General features: G+C 41.1%; 1 protein-coding gene across 2 annotated transcripts in view; it reads left to right on the plus strand.

Moving 5' to 3' along the window:
* FSTL5 (follistatin like 5) overlaps positions 1-21,646 on the plus strand; it is a 658,814-nt gene that overhangs the window by 602,701 nt on the left and 34,467 nt on the right. For both annotated transcript variants that reach the window (XM_088475339.1, XM_088475340.1), the window contains one exon: positions 11,675-11,782. In XM_088475339.1, the coding sequence (XP_088331465.1) occupies positions 11,675-11,782 (108 nt within the window). The remainder of the gene's footprint in view (positions 1-11,674; positions 11,783-21,646) is intronic.

A 21,646-nucleotide genomic window follows, 5' to 3' on the forward strand; every position in this document is an offset into this window, starting at 1 on the left:
GTCCATAATACAATACACTTTGAAGGAAATCTAGGGTCCCCAGTGCAAATTGAGAGATGGGATATCACTAAAAAATTGTTTCCAATTCATCTTAGTAGTTTTACAAGTCATAAATTACCTTGTGTGTGTTCATACTGTATCAACATACAATATATCTCAAGAGAATTCTTTTAAAACAATTAAACAGATGCTACAAAAATTTAAATTTGCAGTTTCATATCTTATGGAATATAGTATTTATTTGTCAAAACATATTTGTTCCAAATCACTGTAATGTTACACCTACCATGGTAAAGTACATAGCATGAATATTGTTCTTGTGAATATCATGTTATGAGGGGAAAGATTTATCTGTTATTAAAATATTGCACTGAAAACATGGCCAGAATAAATTTTGATGGCACATTTAGAAAAATGTGTACTGGCAAGATTGTTCTGTAAATATTAGTGGATCATAAACAGGTGTATGTATTATAAGGCAATATAGGTGATTTACTCAGAAATCACAGGCACCCTTAGCAAAATTTGGGGAGAAGTATATATGGGGAGAAGTAACTTGGCAATGATCCAGAAGGGTTCGAAACGTCGGTTTGATGTTGTTCTGATACTATGGAATAAACTACTTTTTTACTGCAACTTGAAGTCTGGTGAGTGCACCCCTAATTTGAGGAATTATATATATTGGATGTGAATTAGTTTACACCATATTGTGGTTAGCACCCCGGCACATTGGCTATTTACAGTATATGTGCTGTGCCGACAGCTCCAGAGGCACTCACTCTGCTCTTCTCAGTATGTCGGAGACAAGCTCATGGGAATCGGAGCCTCATTAAACATTTTTTTTCCAGAGGAGGCTGTTTTGGTGAATAATTTATAAACACATATGCAATTTTGTATTGTTATGTTCCATGTAATACATTTGCCTTATTCTCCAGTGGGCATTATTATTTCACGTGTTTTTGGAGAATCAGGGCTGATTTCCAAATGCTTTTACTAAGACCTGGGGCCAAATGTAATAGGGTGTGAGTTTTGAAAATATGAGAGTTTATCAGTAAACTCTCACACTTTTTAAACTTGGCCAATGTAATAGCCCAAGAACATGCAAACTCACATGTTTTTTACATTAAAAAAACTCTCACGATTTTAAAGTTTACTGCTAAACTCTCACATTTTGTAAACTCTCACCCTATTACATTTGGCCCCAAATCTCTAAAAGTGATCCACATTTCTAAATTATCCAAATCAGTTCCCTTATCTCTTCCTGAGGCCTGCAAGAGCCTAATTGTTGCTAATCAATATTAAAGAAGAAGAATTTGAGCATCCACAAACCTTAATACCAATTATAATCTACAAAAGTCACTGTTCCTAACTAAATGTCTTTATAATTAATTAGGTCTGAATGTTTCACTGTTTATAAAGATATTTATCCAATTAATTAAAAAAAAAATGCATGGATAAATACATACATACATAGTAATATTATACATTTGAAAAAAAGTTAGCGAGAAGACATTACAAAACTCCTGCTGTGACCATTTCCAATTTATCAAAAATGGCAAATAGATGAAACAAATATCACTATAATGTCTGGTACCAATTATTGTTACAGATACCTTTTCTTCTAAGTAAGACATCTAATATATTCCCTAATATTGGTATAAGTACCAGTTCTAGTAAGAAATGCATCTCATTTATTTATGTTTGATAATTTTACATCAGAGACACTTATTTCCTTAAATTGACTTTTCCTTAAATTGACTAAACATTTTGAGGAGGATCACACCAGAGTGCCTCTAATACAACCACATAAGCATATGTTTATAAGAAAACTTATCTTATTAGTAGGGGTGAGCGGGTTCGGATTTCTGAAATCCGAACCCCCCCGAGCCCCCCCGATCCGAGGCAGATCCGAGTCAGGCTCGACTTTTCCCGCCTGACTCGGATTCTGAAATCGAGGCAAAACGTCATCATCCCGCCTTCCGAGTCTCGCGGGTTTTGGATCCTATATAAGGTACCCGCGTCGGCGCCATTTTCTCACTCGGCTGTGGACAGTGAAGAGGGAGGGCGGGAGTTAGGGCTGGCTGGGCTGTGTAGTGTAGTGTAGTGTAGTGCAGAGTAGTGTTATGCTGTGCTGTGCTGCGCTGTGCTGCTGTTGTCCATAGGGGCTGTGTCCACTACTTCAAAGTCCATAGGGGCTGGCTGTGTTGTGCTGTGCTGCTGTTAATAGGGGCTGTGTCCACTACTTCAAAGTCCATAGGGGCTGGCTGGACTGTGTTGTGCAGTCAGTTGTCCTAGGGGCTGTGTCCACTCCAAAGTCCTGTGCAGTGTCCCAGTCCTAAAGGGGTGCTGTAGTGTTGTCCAGGGGGTGCTCTATCCGTCAGGGGTGCTCCCCCCAAGTGCTAAAAAAAAAAAATTATTTTCTGTGTTTGTGAATTGTGTGCGCAGTAGCCGCATGTGCATCAACAAAGTAGTGCCAAGCGTGTGCCTGTGTCATAAGTAAAGGGCCGGCTGGCTTGACTGTTAAAGGGTGCTGTAACCCCCAAAGTACACTCCAAACCAAATAACAAAATATTTTCTGTGTTTGTGAATTGTGTGCGCAGTAGCCGCACGTGCATCAACAAAGTAGTGCCAAGCGTGCGCCTGTGTCATAAGTAAAGGGCCGGCTGGCTTGACCGTTAAAGGGTGCTGTAACCCCCAAAGTACACTCCAGTCCAAACCAAATAAAAAAATATTTTCTGTGTTTGTGAATTGTGTGCGCAGTAGCCGCACGTGCATCAACAAAGTAGTGCCAAGCGTGCGCCTGTGTCATAAGTAAAGGGCCGGCTGGCTTGACCGTTAAAGGGTGCTGTAACCCCCAAAGTACACTCCAGTCCAAACCAAATAAAAAAATATTTTCTGTGTTTGTGAATTGTGTGCGCAGTAGCCGCACGTGCATCAACAAAGTAGTGCCAAGCGTGCGCCTGTGTCATAAGTAAAGAGCCGGCTGGCTTGACCGTTAAAGGGTGCTGTAACCCCCAAAGTACACTCCAAACCAAATAACAAAATATTTTCTGTGTTTGTGAATTGTGTGCGCAGTAGCCGCACGTGAATCAACAAAGTAGTGCCAAGCGTGCGCCTGTGTCATAAGTAAAGGGCCGGCTGGCTTGACCATTAAAGGGTGCTGTAACCCCCAAAGTACACTCCAGTCCAAACCAAATAAAAAAATATTTTCTGTGTTTGAGAATTGTGTGCGCAGTAGCCGCACATGCATCAACAAAGTAGTGCCAAGCGTGCACCTGTGTCATAAGTCAAGGGCCGGTTTGGACATCTGGTCCGGACTGAAGGACGTGCCAACAATTTCTGACAAGTCTACTGTCACTGCATATGATACTGTCCTCAAAGCAGCAGCGACAAGCGTGCGTCTGTCTGCTAAAGGGTGGTGTAACCCTCAAAGTGCGCTCCACAAACAATAAAAAAATTCTTCTTTTTTTTTCTGTCTTTGTGAAATGTGTGGGCTGTAGCCGCACCTGCATCCTTAAAGCAGCAGCGACAAGCGTGCGTCTGTCTGTTAAAGGATTACATCGGTGACAGCATCCAAGTAGGCATGTCAGACAGTCCGTACCTGTACTGGCAGGAAAAAGAAGCAATTTGGAGGTCCCTGTACAAACTGGCTCTATTTTATCTGAGTTGTCCCCCCTCCAGTGTGTACTCCGAAAGAGTGCTTAGTGCAGCCGGGAACCTTGTCAGTGAAAGGCGTAGGAGGTTGCTTCCACAAAATGTGGAGAAGATGATGTTCATAAAATGAATTATCAACTCTTCCAGGGAGACCAGCCTCCAGAACGTACAGAGGGACCTGTGGTTGTGGATTCCAGCAGGAACGTGTTAATACTCTGTGAGGATGTGGATGTACACAACACTGAAGAGGGTGAGGAATCGGTAGATGAGGAGGATGAGGACGACATCTTGTCTCCGTAGAGCCAGTTTGTGCAGGGACAGATTAATTGCCAGCTTGTTTTGTGGGGGCCCAAACGAACCAATCATTTCAGCCACAGTCATGTGGCAGACCCTGGCGCTGAAATGATTGGTTTGTTAAAGTGTGCATGTCCTGTTTATACAACATAAGGGTGGGTGGGAGGGCCCAAGGACAATTCCATCTTGCACCTCTTTTTTTTCTTTGCATTATGTACTGTTTGGGGCCTAGTTTTTCAAACTGCCATCCTGTCTGCCACTGCAGTGTCACTCCTAGATGGACCACGTGTTTGTGCCGCCCACTCGTATCTCTTAGCATAGTCATCCAGCTACCTCGGTGCAACCTTTGGATATAAAAACACTATTGTGAGGTGTGAGGTGTTCAGAATAGACTGGAAATGAGTGGAAATTAAGGTTATTGAGGTTAATAATAGCATAGGAGCAGAAAAACACACAAATTCTGTGATTTTAGCTGTTTTTATGCTTTTTTAAAAAAAAAATACAGATCCAAAACACAAAACTCAGAACCCAAAACACGGAATGGTGGTTTTGGCAAAACCAATCCAGATCCAAAACACAAAGAAAGATCCAGATCCAAAACCAAAACACAAAACACGAAAAGTGGCCGGTGCACACCCCTACTTATTAGGGAAGGATCTTATTTCTCCCCTACTAGTGGTAATGATAGTATGCTGAAACTCACAACACATAAAAGACAAAAGACAAAGATAGTCTAGTGCAGATTGTTCTGATTATTTGTCTTCTATTTGTCATCTATCAAAACCTTACATCTACATATTTTTTCCTTAGGATAAAAATTTATGAAAGGTGGCAACAAATAAGTAGAATGCTCCAATTTCTTCTGTTATAGCATGTATCATCTATTCATATAAAATACATTTACATTTATCAGCACAATATTGGAAAAAGTTTGCCCGTGCTTACAAAAGATTGGGTATTTAAAAACAGAGCAAATACATGTAAATACACCTGCTTGGGTGAAGGTGGACTCATACCAGAATCAGGTAGACAACAAGCCTGTTGTAAGCTGAAGAGATGTTCTGTTCCCGGGGGACCCAGATGGTCCTGAAAAAGACCTTTTGGGTTGAAACACATTGGTGAAGAGGGGGGACAGCGGGACCTTACCTTGCAATCGGCTTGGAATATTGCCTGACAGTCGGCTGGAATTCACCCTAACTACAGCATTTCAGCATCCTACTTCAGTTCATGATTTAATTTTCTGCTGATTTTGTAGCTTCAATAAGTTCTTTTGCTTCTGACCTTTGGCTATTCCTGACCATTCTATCAGATTCATCTATGTTTCATTCATCACTGGTCTATGTTATTATAATCCTATTACACTAGATACTGGGTAGAGGGCCAAGACCTGCTTACTGGGTGCGATGCAAACTAAACCTCCTTGTGGAGGTGCCTGGCAAAAAACACTACTGCGTTAGCCACCAGTTAATAGTACAGAATTCAACAATCATTCAAGCAGCCATGACACTAATGTGGTAAGGAATTTAACAGTTTAGCCCTCCTTACTGTAAAGAATCCTTTCCTTTGCTCCTGGTGAATCTTTTATTATTCCTTGCACAATAGATGATCCATTTGCATGGTTCTTGGTACCAAAAGTTTGTTAGACAAATCTTACATATTGATCTTCTATATATTTTTATGTCACTTGCATTAAGTGATCTGCAAGGCACCTTTTTCCCAAAGCAAACAATACTAGCTTTTTTTTTAACTAACCTCTATAATTTAACTCTTACCATTACCATTTGCTTTATCAATGATTTTGCCCCGTGTCTGAACCCACTCTAGCTCTCCTGTCTCCTTACAGTGTGATAGAGCTGTATCTCATATTCAAGATGTGGTCTAATTAATTACCTTTATATTACCAATTTTATGCATTCCCGGATTTTATTTGCCTTTGGCACTTTGTGTAAATATATTTTAGTGGGAAATTTCATCCAGAAATCTATTATCCAGAATGTTGGAAAACCAGAAAAATCAGGAAAGGAAAAAGTGAAAATAACTAAGAAAAACTGCTGAATATTTGATCAACATGAGTAATGGAAAGTAGAGTGCTTGAAACTATGGGTTGTTTTTTAAATATCCTTAAGTATTTTTGGCATTATGATCCAAATTATCTATCTATCTACAGTATCTTATCTATCTATCTATCTATCTATCTATCTATCTATCTATCTATCTAATTGGGGTTTTATGCATGTTGGATGCAGAATTCTTGGTGCCTTCTAGGTAAGAAATTATTCTGAATATTATACCAAATTTAATTTTTAAAAACATTTAAAAATGAGTCTGTCTTTCCTCACTCTACCCACAAAATTACCATCATAAATATTTTGCTCCCTAGCACTTCTCACAGTGACTATAGGAGGGAGTACTCGTTCATCATACTGTATATATGAAATTATCACAAAGCACTAGGAGAATTATTAAAAAATCTAGATCTAAGATAAACCCCATACCCACACTTGCATAATAATATAACTATGAGTAATGGTCTGTCCTTCTAATTAACTAATTCACTGGTTGCAGGTGTCCGAGCTTTCTATAAAGCAATGCTAGGATAAACAACTGCTCTATTTTTGCGGTGAAGAGGAACGCTGGTTCAGCTGGGATGTAAGAAAGGCTTGTTGAAACAGCCCAAGAGTGCTCTTATGTGTCATCAGCAATCTCAACTAGTCATTAGTGCATTATCCTGAGGATCTATATCATTAGTTTAAATTAGCTGTACTTAATTAGCCAGCTGGTACCTTCCTTGACAAACAAGAAATAAAATACAATAAAGGAATATAGAAAATGTGGCACTAGTTTATTATCATCCTTATTTAGTTTTACCTATCCATTCCATTCATTTATATTTTGTATGTAGATTGTAATCTTTACAAAGTACTTTATTACAAACAAATATTATTTATTGCAAGTTATAGATGAAGAATCATGTCAGTATCTTAATATTTATTATTAAAATATGATGAAAAGATTGCTTTAAACATCACTCATTCAAAATGATTTCTTTAATTTGTTGTAAGAAAGTAAATTTGGTAAAACTTTGTACTATATTGTATTTGTGAAATGCACCTTGCTTATATACCAAAGATATATTCTTTTTGTTGCTGTTCAGAAATACATTTACTGAAATAACCTCTTTAAACACAGCACATTATTATGTGGAAATTAATTGTTAAACAGAGTCAATTGCATAGCTATCATACATAATTTCCAAACAACATATTGAAAGTCTAAGCAACATAAAAAGTGTCACAAATCTGGGTCTTAGCATTGCTGACAGGTGCAGAATTTCATTCATGGCTGTTTCAAAACAGCCATTAGGGGTCTCCAGTGTCCAAACCCCAGGAGAGGTCTCCAACTTGTTGCCCCTGGGGGACTTCAAGTGTCCTGCCTCAGGAGGGGGCTTCTAATATCTTTATACTTTCAGGTGGGGGCTTCAAGTGTTCTGCCCCAGGAAAGAGCTCCAAGTATCCTAAAGTGAACTCCTGTTCATCAGATTCCGATCATACTATCAATTCAGTTTTCCATTTGAGTGATGCTTTTTCAGCCTTTACCATCCCTGGTTCCAATCCAGATCAAGTATCTGCTTCCAGCTGCTTCAAACCTGCTTCCAGTTCTAAGAAGTGCATCAGCAGCTCCAACCCCAGAAGGGCCACATGGGATTATTCACTCAGTCAAGTCTTATACCCAGTCTGGTTCAGTTAATACCCCATTTCCAATAATTTTGATGGGAATCTGTATCAATTCCATGATTTAATAAGCTAAAGTCTACCTCTGTTTCAGAAGATATCAGTCAGTACTTCCTGCCAATTCAACTCGTGAGGTGAAGTTCCTTATCCTAATCTTCTGGGGTAAGGCGTTGGAGTTGGCTAATTCACTCTTGGAAAATGAAGAACTAGTACTTCATGACCTTTCATCCTTTTGTGAAGCAGTGCAGCGAAAGTTGCTTTGGAACCTTACCAATCGCAACTATCCAAATCTCTCAATTTGCCTCCTAAGTGTTCATCAGATGTCAAATCCTAGATAAATATATCAGTAACTTTCGAGCTATCCAAGAGAAAGTTGTTCTAAAATCAAAGTCAGGTGTGCAAGGAACAAAAAATAGGTTACACTTTCTTGTGCTTCTCCAATAGTCTGACTATGATTCAAAGGCAGACACTAGACCATCCTTTAAAGGTGTTATGTTTTCACTCTTGATTTCCACCATTCTCCATTATATGAAGATGTTTTCTCTATAGAAGAAAGTTGAATAATCCAGTTCATCTTCATCAGAACTGTAAGATGATGTCCTGTCATGGATGGGTTATAGCTTCTGATGTTCACACTTCAGACTTTAAAAAAAAAAATCTTTGGCACTATGTTAAGCCTGGTCCTGAGTGTGCGGTGGCCACTCGTGAAGGGGGGGGCTACTGTCACAAATGTGGGTCTTAGCATTGCTGACAGGTGCAGACTTTCATTCATGAATTTTTGAAACATCACAGGGACATCTCCCTGTGATTAATTGCTGCACCTGTTCACTCACCTGATCTGCTAGTCCAATGGCTAGAGACCACTCCCTACTTAAACCAGTTCCTGTGTGCAACCCATTACCTGAACAATGAGTTCATACCCAGATAGTTCAAGGCTCCAGGAGTTCTCTGTATTCTGTATCATGTCCTCCATGACTTCTTCATTGCCTTATCAATTACAACAAGTTACCTTCCTTCGCTGAATATCGCTCACCTGTCAGCTTTACCTGTGTTCAAGCTGCTACAGACCGGCATCACAGCATTCACACTGATCTGCTGAGTCCATCTACCACTGTATTCCTATCCTGTCAGTGCTGCAGTTTCCATACTGTGCACAGATTCATTACTCACCTGCCGTTGTGTCTGCAGTTCCACCGCAGTGCTCCGTTACCTGCCAGGTCTGCAGTTCCCATACTGCATACAAGTCATCCTTTCCATTGCACTCCAGTCTCCAAGTATACTCTACTATTTACCTGTGAACTCATTACATACTCAATTTATGCCATCATACCTCTGGGACATTGCTTGTTGTTCTGTTCTATTCTGTGCTCAGTAGTTATCCAGGTATATAGTATACTACCCTGCTAGTGGTATTGGTTTCCCTACACTGCATGCTGTTGTCTTGGGCTGGTTTAGAGAAGGGTGCTGGTTCCATGGCTGTGGTTCAGTGTGAGGTATACAGTCTGTGCACTTAGGTGTTCAGAGACTGTATTACTTTTCCTAACATTCAGTTTCTGAGTTCTGCACTGGTTCCAGTTCCAGGTCTTGCATCAGAGTTGTTCCAGGGTTACAGCTTTCTCAAGTTGTATCTTGTGTACATAAGACTCTGATTCTTGTTCTGAGCTCCTATCTACCAGTACTATGCTATTCTGAGTTCCGGGGTCACCCTTGTGGTTGGAGCATGTTTCTGGTGTAGTAGGCCTGCGTCACTAGGTGAGGTAGTGCCCAGTTACCTGGGTAATCACCCTGGTTCCAGTTTAACATCCTTACACATCACAAGTCTGTGGTTCCTACACTTGCAATAGTGTCTAGCGTCCTGTTTGCTCATGAGCCAGAGCTGTATCAAACCATCTCGTTTCAGAAGCATGTCGGCCAGACCCAGGGGTCCCGAGCCAAATCTACAAAATAATCAGACTGTGTCATAAAGTAGATTATAAGTAACTTGGAGAAATAAAGTGGAGGAGTTGTTTATAGCAACGAATCAGTCTCTGTAATTTTTCTAGCACAGCCAGTAAAATGACAGTTAGAAGCTGATTGGTTGATATGGGCAACGTCTACACTTTATCTCTCTCCAAGATTTGATAAATCTCCCACATAGAATTTGATGGTCGATAAGGACCATGTGATCTCTCTAGCCTACCCATTTTTATTCCTTAAAATTTAAGGAACTAAATGTTCTTATTTGGATCCCAAGCATGCTTAAATGCCCCTGCCATATCAGCCTATCTCACCTTTTAGTAAAGATATTCCACCTACAGTACTTTAGCCTACTGTAACTACAATGTTTCCAGTGAAATTATTCTCCCTTACATTTCCCCTAAAACTGTTACCATCTAATCTTGTTTCATTTCCACTGCAGAATGCTTTCCTCATGAAAATTATTTTATTATTTTACCATTTGTTATGCTAATGTGTTAAATTCTAATGAAAACTTACTGCTGTTTAGTATTTTAAAGCTACATTTATTTTATATTATTTAAAATAAATAAATGAGAACATTATAACTAATAATCATATCTCTAACTTTTACTGATAGTGTTCTACATAAAACAAACCAGCTGTTGCTCGCGGCTTTGCCCACAATGTAATCGCTTCTGACTTTTTTTTAATTTGAGGTATTCTAGTTATATTGCTTTGCATAGGGGCCCTGATGCAGGAGTGGCCCACATACAGACTGGTGGCAGCAGCACCTTTCCCTACCAATGTCACTGTGTGTGTGCACAGACTATAATGCAGCCTATCCTATTCAAGTGAACACGGGCCCAAAGCACCTCTCCTTCCACCCCTAACTGGCCGCGAACATGGTGCCACACCAATGCCTTGCATCAATGATGCCAATAAATATTGCTTTTTGTTATTGCTCAGCTTTACCTTGATGGATGGATATGAAACAAAGTGCAAATTATTTCTAGGAGTTTCCACTAAAAATGTATGTAGTTTTCATGAAAATCGGTTAAGTTGTTTTTTCCACCACCTTGGAACAAACAGACAGACACAACATTTTTATTATATTAGTGTAGATAAAGAAGTTTGAAAGAGAGACATTTTGCAAGTAACCTTACCAAAGAAAGTATTATAGAAACACATAAAATAAAATGAATAAATAAACTGTCAGGAATTATTCTAAAATGTTTTTAAGAGACCAAACTGAAAATCTTATCAGGAAGGGGGTGAAAGCAAAAGTTGTGCGAGAGACAAGCCTAGTAGAAAATAAGTGTCTCAAAGTCACTGTTCATTTAAAAGTTACATTGAAGTCCAAGTAACAGCGCACACGAGGAGTCAATTCTGCTATAATACAAGTTAAGTCTCCCATATCCAAAATGCTTGGGACCAGGGGTATTTTGGATATCGGAATATTCCGTATTTTGGAATATTTGCACAAAATAATGAGATATCTCAGGAATGAGACCCCAATCTAATCACAGAATGCATTTATGTTTTATATACACCTTATACACACAGCCTGCAGGTAATTTTACACAATATATTCAATAATTTGGTGGCTCAGACAAATGTGTATATACAGTACATTAAATCCATTTATGTTTCATATACACCTTATACACTTTGCCTGAAGGTGATTTTATACAATATTTTCAATAATTTTTATTTATGTCAAAATTTACAAGAAAATAGCCACTTACCAACATTAAATACAAACCAATAAGACCAGAGTTTGCTAGAGCCCATACTTCTAAACCAGTGACATTTTGGCATTCTGTTTTATTTAATATCTTTTTGCACACTGTATATTCACTTGTTGATACAAGAAATAAAAAAATATTAATCATATTAGGCAGCATTTCAAACCTACTGCTGGTGTATTATATAAGCATCAGCTATTATTTAAGACATTAATGAATTACTGCCTGTGTACAATTCTAGTTTTCCTCGTGTAATTATTCTGTAATTGTATTTTATTGTTTGAAACCTAAATTTGTATTTTGTTTTTTTAGGCAGTAAACACAGATCCTATGCCCGTGAAACTACATTATGATAAATCACATGATCAAGTTTGGGTACTTAGTTGGGGTAACATGGAAAAAACATCTTCAACTCTACAGGTATGTATATAATATTTCCTTGTGGGGTAAACAATATGCCATTGATGAGTATTCACAGAAAGTTATGCATCCTATTTGTGACAAATGACAACCATATTAGGATATAATATGCTTAAATATAGTTTATTCTTAACACATTATTTCAGAAAAATATTCAAAAACAGACATGATTGGAAACAAAAGTTCCAGCATAACTTTAATTATTTAACAGCATAGATCAGGGGATTAGAAGACATATAAAACATGAGAAATGGTGCAAGGGATTGTAAAAGGTAGCCAGCAAATACAAGGCAGCACACAGTATCAGACAAGTTATAAACTAAAGTTTAGCGAGAGGGTCCATGTAGTAATAACTAGAAAGTGCTGTTGGTTATTTTCAGTTGCATAGACAGCTTTTTAGACCAAATTCACTTCATGTTAGTTGAAGTATGATTTGCTTGCCAGTAAGATTACCTGACCTATGTTTATTCTCTGATCCAGGTAGTCGCAATATTAGTTCTTGGAAACATACAGTATATGTTGTAGATAACAAAGAAAGACAACTGGCATACTGTAATACAGTTCGAATGAACAAAGGAATATGACCACCAATGGTAAATAAATACTAAATAAGCCTAAAACAATTATGCAAGGGTCATTAGAATCAAGAGTATAGTTTTCCTGGGGCAAGATATACATGATTGATGAGAACAAACTGAATTCTTGCATCATGGTCATATCCTAAGCTGTAGTCATTTGCAAATCATATTGCCATAAACTGTATTGGAGAAAAAATAAACAAATGTATTTTAAAAAAGAAAATATATATATATATTTGTGAAAATACATCATGAAAGATGCACATTATCAAAGTACACTTAAGGAAGTAGGTATTTGTGGTATCAAAAAATCTTTTGATAGTATGGGAATTTGTCATTCTGCAACTTTTACATATATATTTGTCAGTGTTATTTACAGATATATATATATTAGGGGTGTGCACCGGCCACTTTTCGTGTTTTGTGTTTTGGTTTTGGATCTGGATCTTTCTTTGTGTTTTGGATCTGGATTGGTTTTGCCAAAACCACCCTTCCATGTTTTGGGTTCTGGGTTTTGTGTTTTGGATCTGTATTTTTTAAAAAGCATAAAAACAGCTAAAATCACAAAATGTGTGGGTTTTTCTGGTCCTATGCTATTATTAACCTCACTAACCTTAATTTCCACTCATTTCCAGTCTATTCTGAACACCTCACACCTCACAATAGTGTTTTTATGTCCAAAAGGTTGCACCGAGGTAGCTGGATGACTATGCTAAGAGATACGAGTGGGCGGCACAAACACGTGGCCCATCTAGGAGTGACACTGCAGTGGCAGACAGGATGACAGTTTGAAAAACTAGGCCCCAAACAGTACATAATGCAAAGAAAAAAAAGAGGTGCAAGATGGAATTGTCCTTGGGCCCTCCCACCCACCCTTATGTTGTATAAACAGGACATGCACACTTTAACAAACCAATCATTTCAGCACCAGGGTCTTCCACACGACTGTGGTTGAAATGGTTGGTTCGTTTGGGTCCCCACAAAACAAACTGGCAATTAATCTGTCCCTGCACAAACTGGCTCTACGGAGGCAAGATGTCATCCTCATCCTCCTCATCCACCGATTCCTCACCCTCTTCAGTTGTGTACATCCTCATCCTCACAGAGTATTAACTTGTCCCCGCTGGAATCCACCACCACCGGTTGATAATTAATTTTTATGAACATCATCTTCTCCACATTTTATGGAAGCAACCTCCTACACCTTTCGCTGACAAGGTTCCCGGCTGCACTAAACACTCTTTCGGAGTACACACTGGAGGGGGGACAACTCAGGTAAAATAGAGCCAGTTTGTACAGGGGCCTCCAAATTGCCTCTTTTTCCTGCCAGTACAGGTAGGGACTGTCTGACATGCCTACTTGGATGCTGTCACCGATGTAATCCTCCACCATTCTGTCAATGGTGACAGTATCATATGCAGTGACAGTAGACATGTCAGAAATTGTTCTCCATAGGGGCTGTGTCCACTCCTCCAAAGTCCATAGGGGCTGGCTGTGTTGTGGTGTGCTGCTGTTGTCCATAGGGGCTGTGTCCACTCCTCCAAAGTCCATAGGGGCTGGCTGTGTTGTGCTGTGCTGCTGTTAAGGGCTGTGTCCACTCCTCCAAAGTCCATAGGGGCTGGCTGGACTGTGTTGTGCAGTCAGTTGTCCATAGGGCCTGTGTCTACTCCAAAGTCCTGTGCAGTGTACCAGTCCTAAAGGGGTGCTGTAGTGTTGTCCAGGGGGTGCTCTGTCCATCAGGGGTGCTCCTCCCTAGTGCAAAAAAAATAAATATTTTTTCTGTGTTCGTGAATTGTGTGCGAAGTAGCCGCACATGCATCAACAAAGTAGTGCCAAGCGTGCGCCTGTGTCATAAGTAAAGGGCCGGCTGGCTTGACCATTTAAGGGTGCTGTAACCCCCAAAGGGCACTCCAAACAAAATAAAAATATATATTTTTTTGTGTTTGTGAACTGTGTGCGCAGTAGCCGCACGTGCAACAACAAAGTAGTGCCAAATGTGCGCCTGTGTCATAGGTAAAGGGCCGGCAGGCTTGACCATTAAAGGGTGCTGTAACCCCCAAAGTGCACTCCAAAAAAAATAAAAAAAAATATATTTTTGTGTTTGTGAATTGTGTGCGCAGTAGCCGCACCTGCATCAACAAAGTAGTGCCAAGCGTGCGCCTGTGTCATAAGTAAAGGGCCGGCTGGCTTGTCTGTTAAAGGGTGCTGTAACCCCCAAAGGGCACTCCAAACAAAATAAAAAAATATTTTCTGTGTTTGTGAATTGTGTGCACTGTGGCTGCACGTGCATCAACAAAGGAGCAGCGCCAAGCGTGCGCCTGTGTCCCATAGGTAAAGGGCCGGCTGGCTTGACCACTAAAGGGTGCTGTGACCCCCAAAGTGCACTCCAAACAAAATAAAAATATATATTTTTTTGTGTTTGTGAATTGTGTGCGCAGTAGCCGCACGTGCATCAACAACGTGCGCCTGTGTCATAAGTAAAGGGCCGGCTTGCTTGTCTGTTAAAGGGTGCTGTAACCCCTAAAGGGCACTCCAAGCAAAATAAAAAAATATCTTCTGTGTTTGTGAATTGTGTGCACTGTGGCTGCATGTGCATCAACAAAGGAGCAGCGCCAAGCGTGCGCCTGTGTCTCATAAGTAAAGGGCCAGCTGGATTGTCTGTTAAAGGGTGCTGTAACCCCCAAAGGGCACTCCAAACAAAATAAAAAATATTTTCTGTGTTTGTGAATTGTGTGCACTGTGGCTGTACGTGCATCAACAAAGGAGCAGCGCCAAGCGTGCGCCTGTGTCCCATAGGTAAAGGGCCGGCTGGTTTGACCATTAAAGGGTGCTGTAACCCCCAAAGGGCACTCCAAAAAAAAAAAATATATATATTTTTGTGTGTTTGTGAATTGTGTGAGCAGTAGCCGCACGTGCATCAACAAAGTAGTGCCAAGCATGCGCCTGTGTCATAGGTAAAGGGCCGGCTGGCTTGACCATTAAAGGGTGCTGTAACCCCCAAAGTGCACTCCAAAGAAAATAAAAAAATATTTTCTGTTTGTGAATTGTGGGCACTGTGGCTGCACGTGCATCAACAAAGGAGCAGCGCCAAGCGTGCGCCTGTGTCCCATAAGTAAAGAGCCAGCTGGCTCATTTCTTAAAGGGTGCTGTAACCCACAAAGTGCACTAATCTCCAACAAAAAGAAAAAAATATTTTCTGTGTTTGTGTGCGCCTTAGCCGCACGTATATATCAATATAACATAAATGGAGGACCAAACTTTCTCCGATAAAAATAAAATAGGGAAAGATCAAGAACCACTTCCTCCTAGTGCTGAAGCTGCTGCCACTAGTCATGACATAGATGATAACATGCCATCAACGTCGTCTGCCAAGGCCGATGCCCAATGTCATAGTAGAGGGCACATACCATCCCAAATGACAAAGTTCAGGAAAATGACCTTAAAAAAAACATTTAAATCATCTGAAGAGAAACTTAAACTTGCCAATATGCCATTTACGACACGGAGTGGCAAGGAACGGGTAAGGTCTTTCCATAAGTTCATGACTAGTGGTTCAGCTTCACATGACCCTCCTCCCGCTAAAAAAATCAAACGAGTTAAGCTGGCAAAAGCACAGGAAAGAACTGTGCGTTCTAAGAAGATATCACAAATCCCCAAGGAGAGTCCAAGTGTGATGGCGGTTGCGATGCCTGACTTTCCCAGCACTGGACGCGAAGAGGTGGCTCTTTCCACCATTTGCACGCCCCCTGCAAGTGCTGAAAGGAGCACCCACAGTCCACTTGCTGATATGCAAATTGAAGATGTCACTGTTGAAGTACAACAGGATGAGGATACTGGTGTAGCTGGCGCTGAGGAGAAAGTTGGCGAGGAGGATTCTGATGGTGATGTGGTTTGTTTAAATCAGGCTCCGGGGGAGACAGTTGTTGTCCGTGGGATGAAAAAGCCCATCACGGTCATGCCTGGGCAGAAGACCAAACATTCCACCTCTTTGGTCTGGCAATATTTCTATCCAAATCCGGACAACAACTGTCTTGCCATATGTACCATATGTAAAGGTGAAATAAGTAGGGGTAGGGATGTTAACCACCTAGGAACATCCTCCCTTATATGGCACCTGCAGCGCGTTCATAAAAAGTTACTGTCAAGTTCAGAAAGTTTGGCTAAGACCGTAAGCAGTCCAGGGACACCTAAATCCCATTGTCCTGTTGTATCCAAGCGCCTGCAAACCACACCGTCAACTCCTTCCTCATCAATTTCCTCCTTAGTCAGGATCGGAAGTAGTCCTGCAGGCCATGTCACTGGCATGACTGACTCTTCTATCCGGGATTCCTCCGGAGGATCCTGCATTGCTACGCCTACTGCTGCCGCTGCTGCTGTTGCTGCTGCTGGGAGTCGTTAATCATCCCAGAGAGGAAGTAGGAACACCACTACTTTTACTAAACAATTGACCCTCCAACAGTCCTTAGCGAGGAGGATGAAGTATTACAGCAGTCATCCTGAAGCAAAACGTATAACTGAGGCCTTGACTGATATGTTGGTGTTAGACGAGCGTCCGGTATCTGCCATTAGTGCAGTGGGATTTAGACAATTGATGGAGGTAGTGTATCCCCGGTTCCAAATCCCATCTAGATTTCACTTCACTAGGCAGGCGATACCGAGACTGTACAGAAATGTCAGAAAAAGTGTCCTCAGTGTCCTGACAAAATGCGGTTGTAACCGATGTCCACTTAACCATGGACATGTGGACAAGTGGAACAGGGCAGACTAAGGACTATATGATTGTGACAGCCCACTGGGTAGATGTATCACCTTATGCAGCAACAACAGCAGCGTCACCAGTAGCAGCATCTCAGAAACGCCAGCTCGTTCCAAGGCAGGCCACGCTGTGTATCACCGGTTTCAGTAAGAGGCACACCACCGACAACCTCTTAGAGAAACTGAGGGAAATCATCGCCCAGTGGCTTACCCCACTTAGACTCTCCTGGGGATTTGTGATATCTGACAATGACACCAATATTGTGTGGGCATTACATCTGGGCAAATTCCAGCACATCCCATGTTTTGCTCACACAATAAACTTGGTGGTGCAGAATTTTCTGAAAAGCGACGGGTGTGCAGGAGACGCTTTGGGTGGCCTGAAAAATTTCTGGCCACTTTCGCCATTCAGCGACTGCGTGCCGAAGACTGGAGCGCCAGCAAACACTCTTGAACCTGCCCCGCCATCACCTGAAGCAAGAGGTTGTGACGCGGTGGAACTCAACCCTCTATATGCTTCAGAGGATGGAGGAGCAGCAAAAGGTCATTCAAGCCTATACATCCACCTATGACATAGGCAAAGGAGAGGGTATGCACCTGACTCAAGCGCAGTGGAGAATGATTTCCGTGTTGTGCAAGGTTCTCCAGCCCTTCGAACTTGCCACACGTGAAGTCAGTTCAGACACTGCCAGCTTGAGTCAGGTCATTCCCCTCATCAGGCTTTTGCAGAAGCAGCTTGAGAAAGTGAAGGAGGAGCTAAGACGGAGCGATTCCGCTTGGCATGTGGGACTTGTGGATGAAGCCCTTCATTCGCTTTGCCAGGATTCCAGGGTGGTCAATCTGTTGAAATCAGGACCACTACATTTTGGCCACCGTGCTCGAATGCTAGGTTTAAAGCCTATGTGGTGTCCTCTCTTTCCCGGCCTGACACAAGGCTGCAGAGGTGCAAAGACCTGCTGGTGAAAACACTGTCAGCTGAAGCGGAACGTGACACGTCAACAGCTCCTTCTTCATTTTCTCCCGCAACTGGGGGCTGCCAGGAAAAAACTTAGGTATCCTAAGCAACCCGCTGGCGGTGATGCAGGCAGGACAAAAAGTTTGGACATCTGGTCCGGACTGAAGGACCTGGCAACAATTTCTGACATGTCTACTGTCACTGCATATGATACTGTCACCATTGACAGAATGGTGGAGGATTACATCGGTGACAGCATCCAAGTAGGCATGTCAGACAGTCCGTACCTGTACTGGCAGGGAAAAAGAGGCAATTTGGAGGCCCCTGTACAAACTGGCTCTATTTTACCTGAGTTGCCTCCCCTCCATGTGTGGTACTCTGAAAGATTGTTTAGTGCAGCCGGGGAACCTTGTCAGCGAAAGGCGTAGGAGGTAGCTTCCACAAAATGTGGAGAAGATGATGTTCATAAAAATGAATTATCAACTCTTCCAGGGAGATCAGCCTCCAGAACGTACAGTGGGACCTGTGGTGGTGGATTCCAGTGGGGACGAGTTAATACTCTTTGAGGATGAGGATGTACACAACACTGAAAGGGTGAGGAATCGGTGGATGAGGAGGATGAGGACGACATCTTGCCTCCGTAGAGCCAGTTTGTGCAGGGATACATTAATTGCCAGCTTGTTTTGTGGGGGCCCAAACGAACCAATCATTTCAGCCGCAGTCGTGTGGGAAGACCCTTGCTCTGAAATGATTGGTTTGTTAAAGTGTGCATGTCCTGTTTATACAACATAAGGGTGGGGTGAGAGGGCCCAAGGACAATTCCATCTTGCGCCTATTTTTTTTCTTTGCATTATGTACTGTTTGGGGCCTAGTTTTTCAAACTGTCATCCTGTCTGCCACTGCAGTGTCACTCCTAGATGGGCCACGTGTTTGTGCTGCCCACTCGTATCTCTTATAGTCATCCAGCTACCTCGGTGCAACCTTTTGGACATAAAAACACTATTTTGAGGTGTGAGGTGTTCAGAATAGACTGGAAATGAGTGGAAATTAAGGTTATTAAGGTTAATAATAGCATAGGACCAGAAAAACCCACAAATTCTGTGATATTAGCTGTTTTTATGCTTTTTAAAAAAAAAAATATAGATCCAAAACACAAAACCCAGAACCCAAAACACGGAAGGGTGGTTTTGGCAGAACCAATCCAGATCCAAAACACGAAGAAAGATCCAGATCCAAAACCAAAACACAAAAAGTGGCCGGTGCATACCCCTAATATATATATAATATCCTGGCAGATGGGATTCCAATGATCTGAATGCCAGTGCCCAACACCTGTCAGAATTCTTGTGCTGGCATCCCGACCTCCGGAACCCTGAAGGTAAGTAGCGGGGTTAGGGGGAGGGAGAGGGTTAGGCACTAAGGGGGAGGAAAAAATGCTTTGGGAACATTTTAGTAATGCTATCTGTGACATACGGTTAAGAGACCCTCCAGACAAGGGAACTCTGACATCCTTATGTGTACAATCATAGATGGAATACATATTTAGCACACACACAGTGTACATAGGGTGTGTAAGTAACATACGGAGAGTAACCCTCTAAGAGGGCACACTCACCACCCAAGTAATTCCTATTCTACACTTGATCACCCAGAGTCAAGATGCAACACCACTAGGTGTTTGGAGGGAAACGTATTGCCGCTGGCACAATATGGACAGAGTCACCCTAAAGGAACCATCTAAACTCCCTCACAACCACACCCGGATTTAGACTGTTTTAAACCATAAGTTGTTGAAAATTGGAGCATTGTGTCTGCCAAACATTAAACAACTTTATTTCCATATATTAGAGTCACTTAGATTTCTTATATACATTCATTTATTTAACATTCAGATACAGCACATTCAAATATAGCATTATTTTTATACTCAATAGGTGAGCGCTTAGCACCCACATCTATTTCACTAAAAGGGAGGGTTAGGTTTAGGGTGCAGAGAAGGAAAGGTTTGGTTTATTCACTAGGGGGGGAGTTAGGTTTAGGCACCGGGGAGAGAGAGTTAGGGTTTGGGGTAAGGAGTGGGGGAGGGTTAGGATGCCAACCAAAAGGTGTCGGGATGCTGGCGTTGGGATTTTGAACACCAGGATACTGAACGCCGGAATTCCGCACCCATCCCATATATATATATATATATATATATATATATATATATATTTATAAATATATTTAAAAAAAATGCTAATTGTCTATCATTTTTGGGATTTGTTGTTTGTTGGTCATTTCACCGGGCGCAATTACTACATTAATAACCCCACTGAGAGAAGGTACTGTGTTGAAGACTGAGCTTCATACTGATTTTGAAGAATTTGTATAATTTTGAATTTGTAATATGTTGTAGCTGTACACTTGCCAAGAGTTAAAGTAAATAGTAGCATTTTAGAGAATATACACAGTTGCAGACATAATAGTTCAAAGCTATTATATTACCAAAACTGGCATAAGTTTAGATGCTAAACTTATTTTTGCTATATTGTTACTATTGCAGAACTGCACCATTAAAAATAAAGTTTGCTGTAATGTAGATCAGGGTTCTTATGAAGGTGGACAGTTTATTTTTCGTTACTTTTGACTTGTTGTGCTTAACATGTTATGTATATTTGAACTAGAGAACTGTGATTTTTCCTTTTGTGAGGATGGGCAAAACATAATCAGTATTTGTGAAATAATCACTCATTCTTTTTGTGATTTTTTCATATGAATTTTTCTTTAAGGAGCAGGCGTAAAATATATGAATAAGCAGTTTACATGAATACATCACTTTTCTTTAGTGATACTGTATTTTATGGACAGAATTTACTATGCTTGCTGCCTCTGGTTCCCTGTTACTACTACATTTACTACCTATGCCCTTAAAATGTTCATTGTCTGTATCTGCAAATACATTAAAATTGTGGATGGTGGCTCCTATTTGTAGTCTGCAGTGACGAGGGCCATTTAAAATAAAAAAAAATTCACCTTAATGAGTACTTGTGAGGAGCTGCTGAAAGCTGGGGAAGCAGATGCACAAGTGACATTGGGTGATTCAGAGAAGGTTGGTAATGCAGCCTCTCTCACAATAGCAGTTGTGGGAATATTAAAAAGTAAATATGTATGAGCATTGTTACGCCCACTTTCAGTTCAAGTGGTCTGTGCATTTGCGATGGAGAATGTAAACACTCCAACATTGATCCAACATCAGTTGCACCATCGCCATATGCTCTAGCCTCTAAAGCTATGGACTTGCAATTGGGAATGCAGTAGCATTCCCAGACATGCTTCTGATACTCCCATAACAAGGTGCCAGACACGCCTGTGATACTCCCATAACAGGCCCATGAAATGCCCCCTTTTTGCAATCACTTTAGGTCACCTCCCAGTCTCCACCCTCATACTCCAAGGGACCGGAAATCCTTTCTTAAGTGTTAGAGATTCCATATGCAATTGCAAATTGAATAGGACACTTGGGTTTACGCGTGCACAGTAAGGGATTACTGGACTTTTCACGCAGTAGCAAAACATTGCTCACCTGCATAAACAACA

This window comes from Taudactylus pleione, unplaced genomic scaffold, assembly GCF_031769625.1.
Source record: "Taudactylus pleione unplaced genomic scaffold, aTauple2 ptg000170l, whole genome shotgun sequence".
Taxonomy (NCBI): domain Eukaryota; kingdom Metazoa; phylum Chordata; class Amphibia; order Anura; family Myobatrachidae; genus Taudactylus; species Taudactylus pleione.